Below are 18,313 nucleotides of genomic sequence, written 5' to 3'. Positions count from 1 at the left end.
TTTTTTTTTTTTTTTTTTTTTTTCCTTTTTGTGTTTTCTTCTCTTTCCCCCCAGAAAGCTTACTGTGGTAGGAATAGAGAACTGTATCTCTTGCACAGCCCAGCTTTTAGACTCAGAAGTTGCTTCTCAGCAGAGTTGTGTTTCTTTATGATTTGGCTTCCAGGATGTAACCCCAGTGGATGCCTGCAAAGAGAGCTCTGTTCACAGAAAGGCCTGGTAAGCATGCAGAGGCAAAACGGTTTTGGCATGGGCTTTCTGCCCTCCTTGATGTTTGGTACACGTTGTTCAGACCAGTGCCCAATTTACATACTGGATTATGTTTCTTCTATGGTTAAGGAGTGTCTTTTTTCCTGTAATAACTTGAGGATCAGTTGGGGATTAAACTGGGTCTGGAGAGAGCTAGGGATGCGTGAGTTCTCGTACAGAGACCTCTGTATTGAACAACTTCTCTGTGCTTGGCAAGTCCAGAGTTTGGGGAGCAAGGAAGGATGATGAGGAGTGTTGGACATACTATGCAAGTAAGTATTTTACACTGTTAAACATGGGTTATCAAGCCTTTCCCTTTAATAAAGGAGTAGGGCTGGTATCAACCCAGTAGAAATACTTGTGCAGCCACAAGGGCAATTCTGTTTGAGGTTCTGAAAAATGACAGCAGTGCTGTGAAAAGCACTGTTTGAATAACCCTCTTGTATGGGAACACCCAGGACCCTCATCAACTTTTACAGAGCTAATCTGAGTGTGGTCCTGTCCTGGACATTTGCTTCTCTCTAAAACCATGTATCGTGGATTACTGGGGAGATGAGGGTGAAACTTGCATGCAGACAGCCCTAGGAACATCAGGACTGTTCTGTAGGTGGACTCACTAGTTTCTAATAAAGGATATTTCCCGTTCAGTGTTGCAGTGTGGAAGAGGTCTGTGTGCATGTGTCTGTCCTGTCTGGAATCTCTGTCTTAATGTCACTGAGCTCAGTTTTTCTTCAGAAATGGGGATTATGTTCTATATCTGGCTGCCTGTTTTCACAAAACCTGCTGCAGCGCCGGTGAAGGAACAGTGAACAAGGTTATGGGATGACTTGGGCAGGCAATATGGGATGAAACTGCAAAGCAGTGAAAGCAAGATGGAAGTGTCCAGGTTGGGTACCAGCTAAACAACTTGCTAGTGTAGGGGTGATCCATCTACCATGTTGGGAATCAGGCCTTTGGGGATATTAAAGGCTTATTCTGTTCTCTAGCCTGTGGGTCTCTGAAGTCTGGAGGAAGACATGAAGTTAAAGGCCAAGGCATAGAGTTGGAGAGGTGAAGCTGACATTTTCTCTACCCTGAAGCATGCAGTAAATGACATGGGAGACAATGACATGAGCATTTCTTCTATCAAATGTGCTGAAGTTCTGCCTCAAATGTGAGACTTCGCTCTTTCAACTCAGCATCTCTACAGTGTCCTTTACTACAAAATGCAAATGCCTTCTTTCTGGGGACCACTTTCCAGTGGTCCACTTGAGGCTCGAGGCAGCATGCAAGTGAGTTATTTGTCTGTCCATGCCTGTGTCACCGGTGCTCCTTTGCCAGAGCATGACATTTCCTCTTGGAGCAGCAGTGGTTGTAAATGTTGTGGCGTTCATGCAGTTGTCTTTACATATTTTGTTTTCAGTCTGTGCTGAGTCCCTGGTGGGGAGTGGCAGAGCTCTTCTGTATCTTCTCTGTGTGCAATTTACAATGAATATCAGGAGCACAGTTCAACCCTGAGCTAGCTGACACCTTGAGGGATGCTGCGGCATGAACACCAGGCTCAAGAAAGCAGTAGCAAAAATGCCAGTGCTTTCCAGTCTGTTTGTGGAACAAGCCTGGTCGTTTGCTTCCAGATATGCTGCAGTGGGTCTCTTCTTCCTCAGGTGAGCTCAGTCCTGTTATTGAGTCCAAATACTATTTTACATGCATGCAAGCAGTTGGGCCTAAATACAAGCTCAGCTCCAGAGCACTCTAGAAGCTCTTCTTTGTGCTGAGTCTGGAGTATTACAGGGACCCAAGGAGACTGCCAGTAGACTCCTGAAACCAGGCCTTAAAAAAGTGCAATGTGTGAAGAGCCTAGAACAGTAGCCAGCAGCACAGATGGAAAAAGTTTAAGTCAGTTTGATGGACCTTGTCTTCTTTTCCTTGCACTGAAGATCTGGAGCTGAAGCATTGCATGGTAGGGATGCGGGAGGAGCGTGGTACGCAGGACTGGAGGATGGGAAGGCTCTTGAGCACTGAAGAATATGAGAAGACAGCCTGGAGCTAAAAGTCAGAGGGATATTGTAGAGCTGTAGTAAATTGGATGCAACCTGCACTTGTGTTTCTGGTTTTGGGCAGTTATATCATGTGTCATTGGCTTCTTCAGCTTTTTCAATCTCATCCTCTTTTAAATAGCCTTCCACTCCCCACGTTCCCTCTCCTGGAAAGTTGTAATTCTGGCCCATTAACAGTGGCCGGACTTTTGGTGCAACTGCCTTACCTGCTGATTTTTGTTCCATTTGTGGTTACTGAGCTGTTAGCGTATAACCCAGCTGTCCTGACTTACTGGTGAGATACTGAAGGTGCCTGGTTCAGTTCTCTGGTCATCCTGCGAGAGGCACAAAGTAGGGCTAACGGGGATTGGTCTGGGCCAGCGAGGGGGCAACGCCAGCCCTGCATGACCACCCAATCCTGGCTTTGTCCAGCATTGCCTGAGTCAATGTAGGTGGAACTCCGTGGATGTTTGTGATGCCTGCTTTCTCATGGAGAAGAAAATGCTAAACTGATGCTTTATTTTTTTCTCTTCTTCTTCTTCCTGCAAATTAAATGCCAGCGGGGAAGGAGCACCTGCTTCCCCGTGCTATCTCAGTCTCCCTCCCTTTGTGTGTATCTGGTCTGTTGGAGAAGCCTTGTGCTGGAGGTGCCGAAACTCCCTGCGCTGAATTTCTGACCCCCTCCTCTCCCCTTCACAATGTTTTTACTGTTTCATCTGCTCCCTAGCCTCCTGGGCTCTTCAGCAGGGGCTCCATCAAGTTTGTGTGACCTTAGCACTGTATTCATGCTGGAGGAGTTACCTTCCGTAATGATGTCAACTGATGAGGTTAGCAGGATGGTGGCGGCCGGGATAAGACATGACATGTTCTAATGATTCGCCTTAGCGAGCTGCGTGTGTGTGTTAGGGGGGGGCACAGAGGGGCCTAGAGAGGGGAGGTGGGGGCCCTACAGGTGCCGACAAAGACTTTGACCTTTGCTGCTATAATATCAGTGTTTCACAGGCAGGGCGGTTCGGTAACCCACTTTCAGCCCATCAAAAATTGATTTAATTGCAATTTTTTCCCCCAATTAGGAGCACTGGAGCTTAACTAATTGGAGTAATAGAGAGTAATAAGGCTCTGGTAAAAAGCCTTCCTCTGCCTCCTTTGTATCTTGTGTCATCGCCTGTCAGAGGTCAGAGAGCTTGCATATTCTATTAGGCAGAGTTGCCTTCATTTGTACAAATTAGTTTACCCAACAGTAATTAAAATGCCAGTGCGGGTCGGGGAGAGCTGAATACAATTGATGGGCACGTTGGTGAAGGATTTGACAGCTCCGGTGGCCTCCCTTGCCAAAGCGTGTCAGTGCTGAATCAAAGGCTACACAAACCCACAGACCCGTGTGTTTAACCCATGGCACCGTCGGCACCAACTGCTTTCTCTCTTCTCCGCTCTCCGTTTTGGACTTGCTTTCTCTCCTCCTTTTCTCATCTCACTTGAGACTTTCTAAAAAAGATGTTTCCCATCTTTGAGCTGTCCTTTCTGTTGATTGCTTTCATAATGCTGCTACCAGACCCCCCCGCCCCGGTCCTATCTCCCTTGGTGCTCCCCCTCCTCTCCCCCCGCCTTCCACATTCCCAGCTGCAGGGCTCTGTCAAGTAATAACTTCTTTGTTTCCCAGTCCAATGAGTCTCCGTATATAATAGTCTCCAAAATGGAACAACGATGTCCAATTCCAGGGGGTGGGGGAGCGCGCGAGCAGGAAGGAACAGGCTCTTGCACGTGTCAAGCAGATTCTGGATTTGAAATCCCCGAAGAGCAGAACAGGACTTGAGAAGCAATCTGTTTACAGTACAGGGGAAGGGCGCAAGCCTGGGGCACGGGGGAAGTTTAAAGAGGTTGGAAACGGCCTGTTTCACCCAGGTTCCTTCAATGACTGTATTGCAGGTTTCCCAGCTCAGGCAGTACCTGGTCTGAAGTCTGGGTTGACAGTGAGGAAGGTGTGTATTGTAAAATGGGATTTGTATCTCTGGAGCTGAGACTGTTGCCAAGCCTCATAGCAAACAGCATCTTTCCAAAAGGGCTGATGGGCAGCTACCTCTTTCTCTCTGGTTCATCCATATCTGACAATGTTCTGTACAGGATGGGGTAAAGAGGGATGCTACAGGTGGGGTGAAACTGTGTAGCTGGCACCTTGGGAGCAGGCGTGGGATCATTGCAGCTGGACTGTAGCCAGAGCACTACTGCTGTTGCCAGAAATGCCATGGGATCTTCAACAACCACAAGTCAGTCAGATGGAGAAAAGTTCATGTGTTTCTTCCAACAGCACTGCCAGGATGTGTGTTCTCTGTCATTCCCTGCCCCAGCTTCTATTGTGGGGGGCCAATCTCTAATGAAATGTCTCTTCTGTAGCACAGAGAAAGTCTGGCTTCAGGAGAAGCAGGGTTTTTGTTTCCTTTTTTTTTTTTTTTCCCCCTCCTCAGTAGAGAGTTTCAAACGGGAACGAGAACATCAGAGTATCAGATGAGTTGGAAAATGCCTTGCTTTGGACAACAAAAACATGCTGTATATGAAGTATGTGTGTCTCAATTCTCTGCAAAATCCTTTCCTTCCTGGTACAGCAGAGATGGAAATGCTGTGTTGGCTTGCTTGTTTTTATCTTCTGGGGGATCCCTGTGAAGATCACATGCCCTGTTATGGAAGCCATGCAATGGTGCTCATTTTTCCATCAGGGGAGCCTTTTGGAGGGAGCTTATAGTCATGGTACCCAGCAGCTTTCACAGGGCAGAGGAAAGCTTAGCGGAGAAAGGAATTTGCATCACCAAGGCCATCTGATGCTTGGACATAGCAGTTTTTATGTAGCATGTAGATGCATCTGGTCAGTGTCTGTGTACATCAGTAATATACACTTCCGAGAGATGGATCATCCCTGCAGTAATATGCAGAGGTCGTCTTGTGCTCTCCTTTTCCCAATCTAGTCTCTCAGTCTCTCTGGCTCCTGAAAGCATTGTAGGCAAAATAAATGACACTCGCTAAGCTAGTAACTCAGCTTGAGTTGTTTCTCTTGAGCAGCTGGCAAGAACAGTTGTGAAGAGGTTGTGCTTCTCTAGGTCAGAGGTGTGTGCTCTGTGTTTCGGTAGACAAAAAGCCTCGTTGAAGGTAAACTGAAAGAAGCAAGACTGGTAGAAGGCTTCAGTTCCACTGAGGGATGTTTCAGAAGTTTTGGAGCCAACCTTTATGTGTTCAACTCCAATTTGCATGTTGTTTTATACCTACAAAAGCTGACTTGTGTTGCCCTTTTGCTTTGACATTTTCTCACTGGCACCACTTCTTGTGCATGTCTTGTGAATGCTGCTTTCTAATCCTGGCAGTGAAGGTGCCCCGCTCTTCTGGGAGAAGTCTTATCTTTGCTTGCTAATGGGCTCCAGCCTGTTAAAGATAAGGCTTGCAAACCTGAACCTGCTGAAGTATGAGACAAAATTCCTGTTGACTGAATGGAGTCAGCTTTACCCAGAAGAGACTTGTTTGTGGCCCTGAGGCCTGTATGTGATGCTGGAGAGAAATCTCTTCATCTAATGCTATTTTTTTTTTTTTTTTTCTCTGGAGGGTTGGGGGGTAAGGACTGAGGGGAGAAAGCTGAGTCCAGAACTGACAGCATGAGCGGGGATTAGACCTTGCTGTTCCTCCCACCTTTTTCTCCCTGTTGGTGTGCCTCCATGCTAATTTAGACCTGTGGCAACCATCAAAGCCCTGTGCATACCTTCTGCACAAAGGGGCCTGTCTCCCACGTGAGGGCGTTCTCTGCTGGGATAGTCAGTTTGTCCCCCAAAAGAAAAATCTTAAGCACCCAATTGCCTGCTTGACTGACTCCCTGACTGCTATTATGTTTCTAACCACGGTAATTGGCTTTAGTAGTTATTAATGGATTATGTTTGGGGAGGGAGGGACAGAACCCAACACCTAGCTTTGTAGCTGAGGGACTCCCTGACCAAAGTGCTGCTTTCCAGACATGGGGTTTGACCGGTAAGCTGTCAGAGTGGGTGTCTCTTACCTGTTTTCCTCTGAGATGGGAGCTGTTGGCAAAAGGGAAATGTTCCCTCTTGTCCTGCACTATGGTGGAGAGAAGGCAGATACTGAGCAGAAACCCTGTTTCTAAATATGAAATGCTGCATGCTTTCTTAATTGGTCCTTATGGCTGCTGCACAGCAACAGGAATTATTTTTTCCTTAGACTCTCAGACTTTGGCCAGGGACTTCCATGGAGAAGAATGTGTGCACCCTGCAGCATCTGTGCAGAGCTCCCTGTGCTACAGGTGCATTGGGCCAATTGCATGTGGACTGCCAATGAACTTGGGATTTTGCATGTAAGACAGGCTGGTTGGAGAGACTTTGAAATAGCTCTGGTGCTGCAGGCCTTGACTAGCCCTAAAGGGCAGCTAAGGGTCACAGGACTTGTGGACCCCTCCAGGAGTTTGGTTAGGTGGTATAGAGCCAGCAAAAAGAGGGCCTTGGTAGCTGCAGCTCTTCCTTGGTTCCTGCAGCTCTTTGAGATTGCTTGATGTTATCTGCGTGCCTCTTTTGCAGAGTGTATTGGCAGTGCTGCTTTGGCCTTGTGATTTGGAGAAACCAATTGCTCAACCGAACTACAGAGCTAGGAGTAGGAGTCCCGAGTTCTGGCCCTGCTTCCACGTGGCTCTTCTCTGGCTTTGACTGAGTCGAGTGCATGTTTACCACTTTGGGTGCCTTGTAACACCAGCAGTAGTGCTTCTCACAGAAGTCAAGGAAGCTGCAAGAATCCTTTCCTAGTACAGTAGAGGCTTGGAGACACCTTCTGAATTCCAAAGGAAGAATGTTGTAGAGGATCAAAGAAATGTTTAAAAACTGCTATTTTTACAGACATGACATTGTTTCCTTATTTTCTGTCCTCTTTCAGCTATCAATCAGCCCCGTCTCATGCTGCAAAAGATTTTTAGGCAAAGCATAGAACTGGCTTTTATTTAAAGCAAGCTCCTTTTCCTGCATTTGTGCTATCCTTGTTGCAATGACTTAAACATAGTTTTGGCATTTTATTCTCGGTAGCTGCAATAAATGTGGCTTTGTGAGAGGTCATTTATAGCTTAATTAGAAATCTTTGTATGAGCTGCTTTCTCTTATTTGGATTGAGGATAGGAAGTTGGCACAAAACAAGCAGTGTGGTGTGGAGAGCCACAGCACCCGTGTTCCTGCTGCATGATTTTAAGGATTTGTTCCTGTTTTATCAACTAGTTTGAGGCCAGTGGATGTCAGGCAACCTCTGGAGCCAGCATGTGCAGCAGGGACATAGCATTGCCAAAGAGGACGTTGGAATGGACCCTGCTGAAGAGTGTGAACTGAGCCAAATATTGCTGCAGGAGAGCTCTGCTGCCTCTAATAGTGCTTGAGCACTGGGGAGGACAACATGATCCAGCTTTGAAATTGGCCCTGCTTCGAGCAGGCTGGATCGGAGACCTCTATTCTGTGATTCGTTAGGCCTGTGATGCTGCAGCCAATTCGTGATTGTGCTCAGAAGTTGCCAACAAACAGAAGCGAGACATGAAGTAGGAAGTAACAGGGAATTTTCCATGGGGTCCTTCTGCAGCTTTACAGCACAGACTGTATATGAAACGTGCTGAGTACTGTGCTAACTGTTTTGAAAATGTTGTTGCAATTTACCACTGCTCCTGTTTTAGGTTTTCCTTTTGCATATGCAAATACATCTTTATGTCTTGCTAACTCTCTGCAGTTGTGACCTGCTCCATCTGGGAAGCTCAGCTATTGAGGGCTCTGGAGCACCTCTCCCTTTGCTGCTGCCTGCCCCTTATGAAATGCAGAGGAACATGCTGGAATAGTCCTGAACCAGAATTCAAAGTCTGTCTTGTAGCCTGTTTTCTCTGTCTTGCTCATGCACTGTTTCTTCAGAACATGAGGATTAGTAAGTGGTGTTTTGTTTTTTTTTTGTTTGCTTGGTTTTTTTTAAACAGCTCATTTGTGACGGGGACAGCCTGCTGTGGACACACCTCGCCCCTGAGAATCTGGGACCTTGAGAGGTGAGTGAGCTTCCAGGTTACAGGGAGGGACTTGACGAGAAAAGTGAGTAACAATGAGAAATGCAATATTGGAGATGCTGTAAAATCATTCTTTTAGTCCATGTAAGCAAGGGATGTTTAAACATGAGTTGTGGGATGGAGGGGGGACAGAAAAAACCTGTATGGAAAGGCATATGTGGGGGGTGGTTCTTGTTCAGTAAGGAGCAGCTCAACTTTTTTTCCAGCTTTTCTAGTTGATGGCACAGCCATGCTGGTTTCTTTCCATTACTTGTGTACGGTCAGAACACACCCACTACACCATCTTTTTCATCTGTCTCAGTTGATGCTTCAGCCTGAGCCAGAGGGGTGAGGAAGGTGATCTGCATCCTCCAGTTCACCCACTTGTCTGTGGTGCTCAGAAGCCAGAGGGAACCATAGGCTCTACAGTCATCTTGTCCTGGCTGGTGTTTCTTGGTAGCTCAGGGAGGTGAGAGGGTGGCGACAGGTTATCTACGGAAGTGACTTAGGTATGTTGTCTTCTCTCTGTCTTAATAAGCATCGAGGAGGTTAATTGCCATAGCCTCTGATTTGGGGCCATTGAGTAGTTCCTGTTCAGTGAAGGTGCTGACCTTAGCAACTGGGGAAATGTTGGGCTCAAATCCTGACGTGAAAACTCAACTGCTGACAAATTTGAAACTCTTAGCCTGAGGGTCTTTGTGTAGTGATGGACAGTTAGCAAATATTTGGCAGGATTATTGAATGACAGCTCAGCTTCCCAGAACAGGTATGCTCTGGGTAGGAGTGGCACAGCACAGATTATCAAGAGAGTGCCATCAGGATTGAGGTGAGCTGGTGGGCTTTGGGAGGGGAGAGAGGGGGGCAGTGTCAGAAGGGGCCTTGAAGGGTGTCAGCAGAGCTGTATTTGGAGAAAGGAGGTAGAGGAGGATTTGGTGTGGATGCAGGGCTGATCTGATGCCAATTGCCTTCTAATCTGTTGTTTAGATTGTCTGAGTCAACTGCATCAAATACAAATATAAATAATTTTTTTTTTCTCTGAAGTAATAAAAATAAAGACTTTGCAAAGGATGCATTCCACAAAGGAAAAACTAGAGCAGGAAAGACAGTGCCAGAGCATTCAGCTGTGGTGCATGTGTCTTGGTGACTTAGTCCAATGGTGCCTTTGGAGTACCCCAGAAGGATGCAGGCTATGCTGTGATACCCCTGCCCATCAAGTCTTCTGACTGTTCTTGAATAGAGGCATCTGACAGGGGTGAGGAGATAGGCAACCCTCTCCCCCCTGCCCCAGCCTCTCTGACAGCCTTTCCCAAGGAAGCCTGAAGAGATAATAAAGCTGTGTAGAAAATAGGATTAAGGTAATGAACAGGCACAACGGAGTTTGATCTTTCAATAATGTCAAAGCCTGAGTGACAGGCAAATAAAAAGCCAAGGCAACCTAGGCCACTGGGCCTCTGTTGCAATGGCTGAAGTGTCAGACTTATTCTTCCCTCTTCACCTGTCACAGCTGGAATGCACCATGCCACTGGGTCTCTTCCTCTCCGGGGACCTGTGTGTGAGCTGGGAGTCTTGTCAGCACGTGCAGGGCAAGAGACTGAGTAGGGAGCATGGCTGGGACACTAGCACGTGAAGCTTGATGTGATCATTCATAGAAAGGGAGTACAGAGCTGTCCTTCCAGGTCTTGACTTCTCCACAAACTGTTTTTCTTCCCAGCAGAGCTTTGGATTCATTCTCAAAGGCTCCAGTGGTTGCCAGAAATGATCTTGTAGGGAACTGCTGTTTCTTTCTTTGAGGCTTGTGCATGGTCAGGCTCCAGAAGTGGGAGTGTGGCATGGAAACTCAAAATATTGGAGCTACTTGGGACTGAAAAGCTCTTCCTGTGCCCCATGTGTCCTGATAACATCTGGTAGATAGAGCCAGGCGCCCTGAGTTTGCTGCTTACCCCTTCCTTGTGACTTTGTCTTTTCCAAAGTGATTCTATGATTCTACAAAAGGGCCAGAGTCTGACCCGCAGAGGCTGAATGTGGCAAGGACATTATCTCTAAGAGAAGGTGCCTGGATTCTGCTTTATCAAAAAAATGAAGCAGGATAGACCAATGCTTAAGGTGTGTTCTTTAAAACTACAGGATCCGTAGCACTACTTAGATGTTTTAGTGCTGTCCAAGACCAGTTAGTTCAGTTAGCTGGGTGTTTTCTGGGGGGACTGTGAGGGGGTGTAGGTAACATTGCAGCAGTTTCTGTGGCATTCTCTTCCCTTGGGGTAGGTGGTCTTTTTCCCCAACAGCTGAGAGCTGGAACATGCTACAAAAGGATTTAAAGCTTAAATAACCTTTTGTGTACTGATCTCCTTAGTTCCAGGCCAGATAAGTCCTTGGCTGGTGCTTGTAACTGTTGGTCATGGTATGATTTCGTATTTATGACCTTCACTGTTCCCTGACCCTGGGGCAGCCATTCTCATCCCTCCAAGAGGAAGGGGATAATGTCTTCACCTGGAAGCATGTTCTGGGCTTTGAAAAGGGCTTGGTTGGGTTTGGCAGTGAGGAAATTTTTAGTGGGGAAAGGAAACGCCTCTTGCTGCATCCCACCCCCACAACTGTCTTTCATTTCTGACTCTGCTGAGATGATGGCGTTGGATCAAAGCCGCAACAGGCAGCAACAAGCAATTGTCAAGGGGAGTCTAAAGCAGGGGAATGACCGCATAATGCCAAGACACTGTCTCTGATGGCTGAAATTCCAGCTGCTACTACACCTGGCCCTTTCTCCTGTAATGAAGGAGGGTTTCTTTTTTTTCTTATGCTTTTGAAGCTCGCTAGCTCACCTCTGGAGGACATATCTCATCCCACAGATGCTACAGTGTGCCAGCTGATTGCTTTTAGATGTGGGGAAGTTCCTGTGCACTTACTGCCACTCAGGATCAAGGTGTGTGTGTGGAGGGGGGCTGTGAATGACTTGTGATTAGAGGTCTGCATAGGGAAGGAGACCAATTGGTAGTATGGACCACAGGATACTAACCTGTGTCCTTGCATTAAGAATCAGGCCTTGCTGACTCCTTGGCCTCTTGCAAGTCCCCTTGTCCCTCTGTGCCAGTGAGGGATATGATGGTAGCTGTCCCTCTTGCAGGTCAGGTACCTCTGCTTCCTTTTGCCTTTCTCTGCTCAGACCTTCCTGTCTCATCTGCCATTGGTAGCGTGTGGCTCATCAGAGCAGCCAATTAAAGCCAAGCAAGAGAAAAGGAAACTTTCTTCAGATCGTGTTCCTGTTTCTTTCTCTTCCCACCTCCTTTCTCCTTTGGGATTTTAAACTCCTTGGGAGACGAGGGTGACACACCACTGGCAACAGCTCCAAGGCCAGCATTTGTCATTTGCCTGTGGAGAACTGTTGCTCCCCAGCCTGTCTTGGTGGTCTGCATGTCTTTAGGTGACAAACACCCCTGCCTCCAGGATGCTTCTCCATAAGGTAGGCTACTCCAGAGGTCGCTTTGCAGCAACTCTCAGAGCTGTTCTGCCAAGCCCGTTGTTTGAAATGGACCAGTGGTCTGTCTGGCATGGTAGTCCTCATGCTGTAAACACTTTGAATGCACAAGTCCTACATTGTCCTTTCCTGTGACAGAACATGACAGATGCAGGGCATGAGAGCTGTTGTGAAAACTGAGCCAAAGTTAGCTGTGCCCTGCAAGCCACCCCAGATCCTCTGCCTTTTAAATATCCAGTCTTTGTCCATCTCCTCCCCGCTTTTGAAAGCATTTTTGGCAGTGGTTTTTTTGTTTTTTTGGTTTTTTTTTTTTTAAGAACCCTCTAATTTCTTGTTCGGTTTTTCTCCCTCTCCTGAGCCCTTTGAAAGTGGCTTTACGCCGTCACTGACACCAAACTGACACTTTGCGTTTCCCCACTTCTTATCCCTTTATGGCAACAGATGTTGAAATTTTGTATCCCTTTTATCTGTCCCTCTTTGCCCTCTTCCTGTAATTAGGTTTCCCTTGTTAGCAGTACAAAGTGGCCCGGTTTGCTGCCTGGCCTTTTGAGCCATTGTGTCTGAGCACATTTTTTTCCTCCTCTTTTGGAAGAGTTCCTTCCCCCTTAAGTAATAGGCAGGGTGTGGGCCAAAGCTGTGGCTTTTTCTTGTTTCTTTGTTCTCCATTTATCTCTGCCACCTTTTTCAAAGGGATGGGGGAAAAAAAAAAATAGAGAGTGCATGGAAGGGGAAGATACAGAGTTGCATTTCTTGACCATCAGGCCCCCCTGCTCTTCAGGTGTTCAAGGCAAGTGCCTTTGATGTCTGCAAGTTTTGGGGAGGTGGGAGGTAGAGGATTCATGGGAGTGGAGGAGAAGGGAGATTCAGGTGTGTGGCTGATGCCCTCAGCAGAGGGGTGGGGAGGGAGTCTTTCAGGGTAGCCAGGCAGCTGCTGAACAGGTTAGTAATCCGTATTTGCCTCTAGTGCTATTGCATTGTGTTCTTTCTTTCTGAGAGCCAGCACGAGCATTACCATCATAAGCAGCTGGCTGAAGTTTGCTAACTTGCTGCTGCTTGATCTCTGGTATGCGCTTCCATGGGACCCTTGCTAGGTTACATCTGCTTGTGCAGTGGGGTGGGCAAGAATTAGTTGCTGTCTTTCAAATTTCAGCATATGTTGATCTGCATCCACTTTGGTGGCTTTTTAGAACCATTGAGTGAGTGAAGGTGAGCGATTGTCAACAAGGAGGGAGAGCTTTAGAACTTGGGCTCCCTGTGCTGTTCTTAAACAGCGAGTGCAATTTGACAGTTACAGTGTGTAGCACTGAACACCCTGGTTAGCTGATCAATACTGATGCTTTCTTGTTTAAATCCGGTCCTTCTTGGCTTCGCGTTGTGTTGTGCTCAGATTTTTTTAATGTGTGGAAGTAGATAAATGAAATGAGAATCTGCAGATCTAGTTCTTGGTTGTAAAGCTTGCTAAATGTTTTCAACAAAGGCTTTTAATGTAGAAGCTTGGCCCAAGATGTACAAGCAGACTTCTTAGCATTGTGTTCTAAAACAAGTTCTGTAGAAGACCATTCTCTCTGCAGCTTTGAACTCCAAGGTTTAAACAAATTTGAGACCCTCTAATTTAATAACAAAAGGAGTTTGTTGGGTGAAGGGGAGCAAATGGATTCAGAACTGGAGTTGCTAGATTGGAAGGAAAGGTAACTGACTCCAAGAAGTGTGGGGAGGCATTTAAACTGGATTTATCCTGTCACAGAGAAGTGGGTGGATCTCTCCAGTAACAGGTGAGACAAGCGATAGCAAATATTATTCTGGCACTGATAACAGTTTCACAGGATTGGGGGGGGCAGAAGGATCATAATACCATGCTGTAGATGCAGAATCCTCTCTCCTGCCCTGTTTTTCTATAGATTCACAATGCCAAGTATCTTTTTTTTTTTTTTTTTTTTTTTTTTTTTCCCAAGGAAACTCGCTCCAGGCTTTGTGGGAAAGAGGTTCTGTATTCCTTTCAGGCTTGGGTTTCTTCCTCAGCATCTCTGTCTTGGCTGAACACAGTTTTAAAACACAACAGCCAATCTAAAACTGGTCTAACAGTGAGCTAAACAGCTTTCTGGGCTGTGCTTACATCAGGAATGCAAATGTGTGCCTTCTACTGCGTCTACTCACTGCAGTGGGATGATCCACAGGTAGTTGCCCTTTCCCAGATGGCTGCTCATTCTCTTTTCCTAAGGCTGTCCTGCTTGGTTTTTGCTGTGCTGTTTCCCCATCCCATCCACAGATAGCTTTGGTTACTTTTCTTAAAGCATTAGTTCTGGGTATTCCCATTTATATGTACTTTGGTTAATCAGGAACACAAATGCTGTGCCTTCTTCCTGAAATTCAAAGGAAAAAGGGTTGGTGAGATGACAGGCTTGGGGTCTGTTGTAGGGGAATTCTAGCCTTCAGGTGAACCCTTTCTTGGCCTCTTCATATTAAATCAGTTTGGCCTGATGACAGTCTTTGGATTTCTAATTTGGTCCTTGGGAACCACTCCCTCTGCAGTAAGGTAGGTAGGATGGAGAGTTCGGATGTAGATCTAAGCAAAAGGGAAAAGCAGGTCTTCGTGGAGCTGGCAATCCCACTTGTGACTTGAGCAGCAAGACCACATACACACCACTTCAGGCATGAAGTAATTATTTGACAAGGCCAGAAGGAAGTTTCCTACCCTAGTTCTGCAGCTCTGAACTGTAGGATTTGATTCCCTTGCTCTGAGATCTTGGGTGTTGTTAGAAGCAGGACACCAGGCCTATGGCCAACTACTAGAGCCAGTGCTGGAGAAAGCTTGCTGCTGCAGGGAGCCTCTTGAGTGGCGGTATCTTAGGTGACTGTTCCTTTTAGCAGACTGTTGCGTTCAGAGCTCTGTCTCTTGTCTATAACAGATAGTTTCAGTCTTGTCTGTGCAGTGTATTTCCCATGGTATGCATGTGTTCTCAAAACCATCTGGGGCCTTGTGGTTCTTTACTGATTCCTGGGTTTGGTTGTTTTTTTTAACACCGTCTTTCTGAACCCTCTCACATAAGCTGGGCATCTTCTGCCTTCCTTTTGTTAAGAGGGTTCTGGTGGATCTTAACCTAAATGTAAAACCATTGTAGGAGGAAGAACATACAGGTGTTTATCCTAAATCCTTTCCTCCCCATGGCAGTCTTCGCCCTGTCTCGCTACAGATGAGCAAGAGGCCAGCTCCTGCCCTTTGGATGTGTGCATGTCCAGGGCATGCTGTGGCCTTTGCACTCCTGTTCAGGCGTATTTATGACAACTTTACAAGGCCTCGAACAATCGGAGAGCGTGGGTGGGGGCTGGACACTCCAAGCGCATCAATCAGTTTCATCCCTCTGAGCCAAAGCAAAAGCAATCTTTATTTTTCCCTGGGTTGAGAGAGAATCAACAGAGGCAAGAGAGAAGAATGGGAAGGAGTGAATGAGGAACCCCCTCTGCCACTGGCTAGCGGTAGCTCATTTAAACAGATGGCTTTGTTTTGATTTGGACTCTCCATTTTTTTGTCTCCCCACTAAAGGAGACCTGCAGAGCTCTGTCCAGAAAGGGAGCAATGCAGCCGCCTGTTCCCACACAAGTGGGGCGAAAGGCGAGAGGCTTTGAGAATTCCCTGCTTCTTTTCCTCGCCTCCCTCTTTTTCTCTTCCCCCAAGAAATCACAGTTTGAGAGAATTCCCCCCTACTCCTCCCGTTGGAAAGAAAGACAGAGAAGACATTCTTGACATTCTTTGCAGAGAAAAGGGGTTAAATGTCTGAATTTGGGGGTCACCATGTTATACAAATTGCAATCTAATCGTTTTTACAAGAACACACGTGTGCTAAGAAAAGGAGCCATGGACAAGAAAGAAAAGGGGACAGACAACCTTTTTTGTCCTATCTTCTTTTTTTTTTTCTTTTCCCCCCAAGGTTTTGGACTATTGTCATGTCCTGTCTCTCTCCCCTCCTCACCCCCGAGAGGGAGAACATTGGTTTTATAGTTAAATTGGTTCGTAAAGCAGAAGGGCTTGGTGCCATTTCTGTTTGTTTTCCCAAATAAAAGCCCCAGCAGGGTCTCTTTTGCACCGTTGTGGCTTTATTTGAAAAAACTGGCTTTTTCCCATAGCCCAGCGTGTCAGTTTATCCTCTGAACTTAACCTTATGGGAACCCGAACAACAAAAACTCACAGGGTCCCAGAGCTGGAAAGGTAAAGAAATTGTATCTTTTTATTGGACCATTTAAAGCGTGTGTGGGCCAATTCAGAGAAAGCAGAAGAAAAGAAGGCAAAACTCCCTCTTCTGTCTCTCCCCCCTGACACAACTCAAACCATCGTTGGTGTCATTCCCCCCTACTGCCTCAAATCCCTTCAGCTGCACTGAGGAAGCTGAGAGAGGCATTTCTCCTGAAAACCACTTAAAACAGCAATCTCTGAGCCATTTCACATGGAGGTGCTCCCTCAAAATTCCCAAAGCCAATCCCACATCTCCCTGCAGGAATTAGTAGCCTTGGCTAAACACAGGGGTAACCTTGGGGTAGGATAACTGTGAAGAATAATTTTGCCAAGAATCTATGCTTTTCCCTGCTTACATTATAGATGTTGTTTGACCAAGCCTTTCCTTTCTTAGCATAAGCTGCGGCATCCCCTGGGTGCCTCAGCTGCTGTTGTGAAGCACCTGGAAGAAACAACAGCTCAGCTCTTCATTTTGGTGTTCAGATGACAGAAGTTGTGCAAATGCTGCTCTCTGGATAACTATTTTTAAATGGATTTTGTTTCCTTTCTCTGTTTGATACTCAGCTCAAATATCCCACTGTTCTGAACTGAACAGTGCTCTTTCCACTTTTTTTTTTTTTAAAAGTAAATACTTCCCAACTGGCTTGTTGCGAGTAGTTATTGGGGCTAAAATACCGTTTTAGAGCTTTGCTTGGTTTCTGAATAGTCACCCGCTTATGTGCAATGGCTTCTCCTCTTTGATGGATGATCACAGTTCACAGATGAGGTTTCCAGAGCAAATGAGTATGTCCTCAATTTCGCACATCTCTCTTTTTTTCTTTTTTTTTTTTTTTTCAGCAGATGTTCTGAATTCAGCAGTTTCCTAGAATCTGCATATTTGTATAATATCAATTCTAGTGAATTGGGATGACCAGAAATTGAGGGTGGGGACAAAAGTGTTTATTGTTTCATTCCAGCTTTTGGAGTATAGTTCATGTGTATTGGAGACAGCTGGCCAAGACCTGCAAGCAAATGGGCAGGGTACAGGAAGGGAGGTGTGGACTTATTTTGGACTCCTGCTATCAGCAAGGTCACAGGGAAATCCTGAGCTTTTTATGGTCACACAAATAAGCGCTGTGGCTTTGGGAGGCTGTATACGGCTCTAATTTAGTGACAGCAGCATCCCATGGATTATCTGGAAACAGACCATCTGGGCTCTACCATGGCTGATCTTAGCTTGTCTTCATATTGCTGGGGTGAGGAGGAATACTTGCTTCTGCTGGAGGGACCAGGGCACGGTGGGGAGGTGGCGTGGACCTTCCATGCTTGGTCTTGCTTTTCACAGTTACTCACTGACTAACCTTCATAGCGCATAACAAGGACAGGGCACCCTAGCCTCTGAAGTGCTGAGGATCAGCTACCTGGTTTTTGGAAGGTGTTTTGGTGCAGAGTGAAAAAGCGCCCGCAGAGGAAAGCAGAAGTCTGTTCCCTGCTGCATTTGGGTGGTGCTGGTGATCTCTGCAAGCTGATGAGAAACAAGGTTCAAGATCGCTATCACATCTCTTTCTGTCCCTCATTGAGTAGATGTCTTCTGCCCATGTAAGTTGTTAGAAAAGTGTCATTGTTGTGCTGGTGTATCTACTGCTTTTCTGTTGCCCCTTGATGGGTTATCATGATCCTTTATGGGTTATTAAGGATTAGATGTTGGGGACTGGGGTTTGAGGGCATGGGGTATTTGGGATAATGAAGACTGGATGGATTTGTGGGCGCTAACTTGTGATCCCAAAGCTGGGAGAGTTATGGTGGCAGAGAGCTCCCTTCCCAGCATGGCTGCGTATGCTTCAGGGACGTGGTGCTAGCCTGGCATGATGGTAGCTGGTCCAGAGACACCTTAATCTGCTGAAAAACAGGGGAAGTATTAATAGTGTTCTGCATCTTTATCAACTTAAGTGTGCTGATGCCAGAATACTTAGGTCTTTTTGGTTTGCGTGCCCAGTGTACAGCACTGTATGATTTTCCCCTGGTGTCAGATTATAAATGCTTCACTGTAGCAACTAATGCATTGTTTCTGTAAACTGCTAAAGGACTGCTGCTGTAGGCAGGGGCTGGACCTCCCAGTTGAAAGCTGCTTTGGTTGACCTATTCTTGGGGCAGGAGAGTTTAACTGATTAACAAACCAGCAAAGCAAGGTTTGCTGCAGTAACTTGTGAGTATCTGAGTATCTGTGCTGCTTTGCTGCCTATAGAGAGAAGCCAATCTTGCCAATCTTTTTTTTTTTCTTTTTTTTTTTTTTTTTTTTCTTTTTTTTTTTTTTTTTTTTTTTTTTTTTCTTTTTG

The 18,313-nt window shown here is 46.3% G+C and overlaps 1 protein-coding gene across 1 annotated transcript in view; it reads left to right on the top strand.

The window, feature by feature from the left end:
- FBXW4 (F-box and WD repeat domain containing 4) overlaps window positions 1–18,313 on the top strand; it is a 55,315-nt gene that overhangs the window by 32,653 nt on the left and 4,349 nt on the right. The window contains exon 6 of the mRNA XM_009638108.2: window positions 8,239–8,304. Coding sequence (XP_009636403.1) covers window positions 8,239–8,304 — 66 coding nt within the window. The remainder of the gene's footprint in view (window positions 1–8,238; window positions 8,305–18,313) is intronic.

Source organism: Egretta garzetta, unplaced genomic scaffold, assembly GCF_000687185.1.
Source record: "Egretta garzetta isolate BGI_Z169 unplaced genomic scaffold, ASM68718v1 scaffold135, whole genome shotgun sequence".
Taxonomy (NCBI): Eukaryota; Metazoa; Chordata; class Aves; order Pelecaniformes; family Ardeidae; genus Egretta; species Egretta garzetta.
This window is presented reverse-complemented; position numbering and strand designations above follow the sequence as displayed.